The sequence below is a fragment of the Macadamia integrifolia genome, unplaced genomic scaffold (assembly GCF_013358625.1).
Source record: "Macadamia integrifolia cultivar HAES 741 unplaced genomic scaffold, SCU_Mint_v3 scaffold1135, whole genome shotgun sequence".
NCBI classification, from domain to species: Eukaryota; Viridiplantae; Streptophyta; class Magnoliopsida; order Proteales; family Proteaceae; genus Macadamia; species Macadamia integrifolia.
The window spans coordinates 32,062-38,114 of NW_024868099.1; the positions used below are offsets into that span (position 1 = coordinate 32,062).

Genomic DNA, 6,053 nt, shown 5'->3' on the forward strand with positions numbered 1-6,053 from the left:
TTCCCATTCTAGGATTGCCTTCACCTTTCCTGGGTCAACCTCTATCCCCTGATCTGAAACAATGTGGCCTAGGAATGCCACCTATGATAAGTAGAACTCGCATTTGCTGAACTTAGCATGGATTTGTTTCTCCCTCAAATGCTACAGTACTAACCTTAGGTGAATAGCATGTTCTTTTGCTCTCTTGGAGTAAACCAAGATATCATCAATGAATACGATCACAAACTTGTCTAAGACACTCTCGAATACCCAGTTCATCAAATCCATAAATGCAGCTAGTGCGTTGGTCAACCCAAATGACATCACCAAGAACTCATAACGTCCATACCTTGATTTGAAGGCCATCTTGCTGATATCACTATCCTTGATTTTAAGCTGGTGGCAGCTCGATCTAAGGTTAATCTTGGAGAATACCTTGGCATCCTGCAATTGATCAAACAAATCATCTATCCTTGGCAAAGGATACCGGTTCTTAATAGTTAGATCGTTAAGCTCCCGGTAATCAATGCACAGCCTCATACTTTCGTCCTTCTTAACGAACAGTACCGGAGCTCCCCATGGAGACACACTAGGTCTAATGAATCCCTTCTTCAGAAGATCCTGAAGTTGTACCTGTAATTCCTTCAACTTTGTGTTGGCCATATGGTAAGGGGCCTTTGACACTAGTGCCAAGCCGGGGAGTAGATCTATAGCTAACTCTGTCTCTCGGTCCAGGGGCAAACTTATCAAATCATCAAGGAATATATCAGGAAATTCCCTCACCACACCTAACTTGGTCAATGGCCTAATGTCTATCTCAGTATCCATCATAGATGCTAGGTATTCTTGACATCCTTTATCCAGTAACTTCTTTATCTAGAGTGCTAATATGATCACCTTCTTGAGTTTCTTAGGCTTACCCCCTTGAAAGGCAAACTCATCCTCATCACGAGGTCTGAAAATGATCATCTTTTCAGTACATAGCACACTGGCTCTGTATGCGGATTATCAATCCATTCCTAGAATCACATCAAAGTCGGTCATATCCAAATCGATCAAGTGAGCATTCAACTTATGTCCACCTATGGTCACTGGACAAGGCTCATATATGTAGTTTAACCCACTACACTACCAAACACTGAGTCAATCCTTTGGGTGGAATTCTCATCTTCGTTGCAAATGTCAATGACATAAACGAATGCAAGGCTCCTAATTCAAATAACACAAGTGCAAGCAATAATAATATTAATAATGTACCTATCACTACACTGGGTGCAGCCTCTACATCTTCAGCGGGCATGGCTAACATCCTTCCTTGAGGTCTCTAGCCTTGTGGGGGCTATGCTGGTCTGGTGGCTGCATAGGTCTGGTGGGGCCTAGGTGGTTGTTTGAGAATTTAAAATGTAATCGCAAGCATACGGATCAGTGTAGCTACGAGTCGAACATAGGGAAAGCAGCTACTTTATTTTTTTTGCTTCTTTTAATAATGCAAAAGTGAACTGATTAATGATTGTGATCTAATTCTAAATACCGTCCTAAACATATGTATCTAAAATAACGTCCTAACCATTCGTCATCTAAGAATTTAAACACGCAAGCCACGCAATTAAAATTAAATAAATAAATAGCTGAAAGTAAACACCCCACGCAATTAAAAACAATGAAGGAAAAAAATGCTAAAATAAAAATAAAGTAAAAAAAAAAAAATGGGATAAAGCTAGAGAGAGACTCACAAGTAGGTTTCTCTACTTAGCTTGAGGGATGAATCATAATATGAGCTTCCCTACTTGACCAGAGAGTCACTCTTACAAGGGTTACTCTACTTGGCTTTAGGGAAAGGGAGACAATTAAAATAAAAACAATAAAATAATGGTTCTATGGCTAGGAGGGGCAAAGCCAACACATACACTAGCCATAAACCTTGGGGGAAAGGGATAGCAATAATATAATGACTAAAATTAAAATTCTAAATTAAGAAAGAAATGGTAGTCAGAAGAGGGAATGAGGGGGGAGAGAAGACTATTGAGGGAGCCTACTTACTTGAACTTCAACCCTTGAATTAAAAACTTGATCGATTTGAGATACTACCAGTACTAAAAATCAGATCTGGAATAAACCAAATCTAAAATTTCTAGTACTACAGAAAACAAATATAAAGAAAAAAAAATTGAACTTGAAAGACATGCTTCATAGCTTGTTCTTGTCACCTAGAACTAAGCCTAGAACTAGAACTTGAAAATTACAACTTCAATTGTTTAAACAATAAAAATAAAAGACTGAATCAAAAACAAAAGTGCTTGCATTAATTGAATAAAAAGAACTTACAAAAGTGTTCAAAGCATAAACCTAGAACTAGAGCTAGGGAAAGAGAAAACTAGAGAAAGAGATAGAGCAACTAAAAAAAAACCCTAGAAGAAGAATGAAGTGCCTCATCCCCTTGTGTTAATTCTATTATATAGAGAATGGGGAAGGGAAGCTAAAGACTTTAGTTTCTAAATTTTATTTTTTTATCTTGTTGATGAGGTGGAGAAGAGAGAAGATAGAGAATTGTAGGAAGTAGGGAATCTCCAATGATTTTGCTTCCTTTTCCTTCTTTTTTTTTCTCTCTCTTCTTCAAATGTGGGTAGCATCTTGGATGATTTTTTTTAATTATTTTTTTCCTTTCCTATTTTTCTTCCTTTTTTATTTTTCTCTTTATTTCCTTATTTCTCTCTCCTTTTGAGTAAGAAACCCTTTGGCTGACATCTTTTAATAATAAGTAGGAAAGAGAAAATCTTCTAAAATAAAAACCTCAATAAAATGGNTTTTTTTTTTTTTTTTCTTCTTTCCTATTTTTTCTCTTTATTTTCTCACTCTCTTCTTCAAAATTGTGTACAACCATCTTGGCCGACCTCCTTTAAGTGATGAGTAGGAGAGAGAAAATTTTCTTAAAAAAACCTCAACAAAATGGTAGATAAGAGGTTCGAACTTGAGACCTCCTAATAAGGAAGGGATTTTGCAGACCACAACTCACCAACTACGCTAGGTAGTTGTTGTTACAAAAACTGAATCTTCAATCACTTAAGGATGTGGTCCATAGATCCTTGTTGGCATTTGAAATATTCCTTATACCCTTGGGACAACTGTAGATGGACTGGTTCTACATCTTGGTTCAGTTCTGATCCATTATTCTTTTTTTGGCCTGAAAAGAATAATCACTTATATGGTTGATCAAACGAATGTGTACTTGCAATTGAACACATCCATCTTGCTTAGAATTTCGTCCTCTTCACAACAATGAAAAGAAATAAGACCTCTTTATGTGTAAAATTGGAAATATAGCGCCTGATAGTCCTTAAGGCCTTAAAAATATAAAACCTGCAAAAAGAAAGTAAAACTCAATGTAGCTCCATTCTAAATATGTAAAATGCATGTTTTACTACACCAGATTTCACACATAAATGTGCTCATCAGAATTTCCCCTGACTTAGACTTTGTTAGTCCTCAAGAAAAAAAAAAAAAAAAAAAACCTAACTCACTTTCGTAGGAATCACGGCTGCACTTAGCATGTGCAATAAGCCTTTAAACCCCTAGGTCACCCCTAGTGGACAAGTTGTGTCTCGTGGGTGTTTGCAATGAATATACACCCAAAATTTAGAATAAACAAATTCTAACCTTGGCTAAAGATAAGGGCCATACCGATCTGGAGCAAAGATAATTCCTTTTACAAGGGACCCCCACACTAGAACTTTTATTACCCTTTATTAATTCTAGGCATAATAATATTTCTTAATTTGGAGTGTTTTTTACCAAACATGTTACCTAGCATTAATGACATTTACACATTTTTTTATCCTTTTTTCGCTTAATAAACTCTATTCTACTCCACTACTTTTGTCCTAAATAACATGGTGGAGCAAACACCAGACACCCAAGTTACTATGTAGCTTTTCTTTTTTGTATATGCCCACAAAGACAGTGATGTTAGAGTTTTTTTAGAAGTTTCCTCCCTAGGAATTTCAATTAAGACACCACGCTTCCTGAGGCGCAATGCCCTGTCTAGTTCTAACGGAATCAACTCTTATTCTTCTTTATACCGCATTTCACACATCAGTTAAAATTGTGCATTTGTCAACTTATGCCCATTTGTCAACTCATGCCAAATTAAAAAGAATGTCTCAACTCCAAATCAAAAGTACAAGGAACCCATAGACTTACATCTAGTCCAACACTATAAAATAAAGGTCTCTTATTTTTCAAAAGAAAGTCCCATCTCAAGACACAGACTTGTTTCTTTCTTCTCAACAGGGTTTTTATACTTTCAAAATGGGTATCTTAATCAAAACCTTTATTTTCATATATCAAGCAACCGAATGGTATGATCATTAGCCAAAAGCCAAAGTAGGACTTCATCCTTAGAAAACTCAAAAATTAAAAGAAAAACAAAGAAAACTAAGTGGAAAAAGCAAAAACTGGTTTCCCTCCCCCACACTTAAGTCATGTAATGTCCTCAATGCATGGAAAGAATTAAAAGCGAAGACAATGCAAGGGGGTCATACCTGATTAAAATTTATTCATCAGTGTAAAGAGAAAAATGGATATTTCTTTTAGGACACAAGACAATGGAGATCCTTCTGTCGGCCCTCTTAGTGAAGAATCCAAATGTCGTTTCTATGTCAAATATGGAAATGGTCGGTCATTCGGGAGAAATGTTTGTCCAGATCTAGTTTCAGTAGAGAACAACACTTCATCTGGAGAAACTCATCACGGGCCTTTGAAAGATCATTTGAAATGGGACCAAGAAACTCTTGATAGAGAGTAGTAACAAACTGGCTCTCAGCAAGCTGTACAATTTGTAGTTGTCGATAAAGACCAAGGGCCAAATACCATTCTCTAAGTTTTCCTTGGAGTCTTACAACAAATTTGGACAAGATAGTTACTGATGAAGCTCCTTCATGAAGTAGTTCAGCATTAATCCATGCATGAAAATCAACAATTCGAGACACCCATTTGGAAACAGGAATATCATCCAGGGTAAAAAATTATTTTGGGTCCTGGTTTTGATATGGGGTAAAGGGTGTAGGTGAGACTGGGGGCTGCCTAGGAGGTTCTGGATCTTGGATTTCAGGGTCATCATCCATTTCAGAAACATGAGGTGCAACAGGTTGGGGTCCTTTATTCATGAAAGAAGGAAGGGGTTCTGGGATAGTAAGGTTTGTGAGAAACTCAGATAGAGTATTTTCTGAGGGAGACATAATGGTATGGATGGATTTAGGAGGTGTGGTAGCTGCAGGGGTAGAGGTAGTAACGGCTGGGGGAACCGGAGGTGGTCTATATGGGTTAGGGGGTGGAGGTGCAGGATATGAGACTGTCATAGGATAAGGGGTAAATGGAGGAGGTGGAGGTGGTGTTGGTAGGGCATCTACAAATTCATTCTCATGGTCACTAGGATCCATAAGTGCAGCAGTGGATGTCCATGCTGGGGGTACTCTATTGCGGGCACGTCCTTTGGCTGCTCGTGTTCTTTTGGGAAGAGCATGTTGTTGTCGTTGAAGTTCTTTCAATTCTTCAGTAGGAATAGTCCTTGAAGAAGAGACAACTGGTGGTGCTGGAGAGGCATATATAACAAAAGGATCTTGAGGAATGAAGCTGAGAACTGTGACTGGAAGTGGTTGTTGTTGCCGATGAGAAGAGGCAAAAGAGGGAGCATGCGGTTGTTGTTGTTGCATCTGATGAAGCTGAGCTTCAAGGTACCGAAGGTGCTTCTCTTTTTGGCCAATAAGGACAAAAGCTGTAGTGGTATCGGCAACACTAGAAGTAATTCCAGCAAGTTCAAGGTGGACTTGAGTTGTTTGCCAAGTATAGCAAGTGTGAATTCTGGCTTGAACAAGTTGGATTCCTGGGGCACGTAGTGTCTAAGGCCGGAATCGAAGTAGATCCTGATAAGGTGAAAGCAGTAGTAGAATGGGAAAGCCCCAAGAATGTCACTGAAATTAGAAGCTTCTTGGGTTTGGCTGGATACTACCGACGTTTCATTGAGAATTTCACCCAATTTCAGCACCAATAACTAAATTAACCAAAAAGGGTGTGAAATT

At 38.1% G+C, this 6,053-nt stretch overlaps 1 protein-coding gene across 1 annotated transcript; it reads right to left on the reverse strand.

Moving 5' to 3' along the window:
* Positions 1 to 5,000: 5,000 nt before the first annotated feature.
* On the reverse strand, positions 5,001 to 5,687 carry LOC122062898 (leucine-rich repeat extensin-like protein 1). Its single transcript, XM_042626572.1, has one exon. The coding sequence runs from the start codon at positions 5,685 to 5,687 to the stop codon at positions 5,001 to 5,003; it is 687 nt and encodes a 228-aa protein (XP_042482506.1).
* Between the last annotated feature and the right edge of the window lie 366 nt (positions 5,688 to 6,053).

What these genes read in the sequence shown, in the direction of transcription:
- LOC122062898 (XM_042626572.1), bottom strand. Translation starts at nt 5,687, where the DNA reads ATGCAACAACAACAACCGCATGCTCCCTCTTTTGCCTCTTCTCATCGG.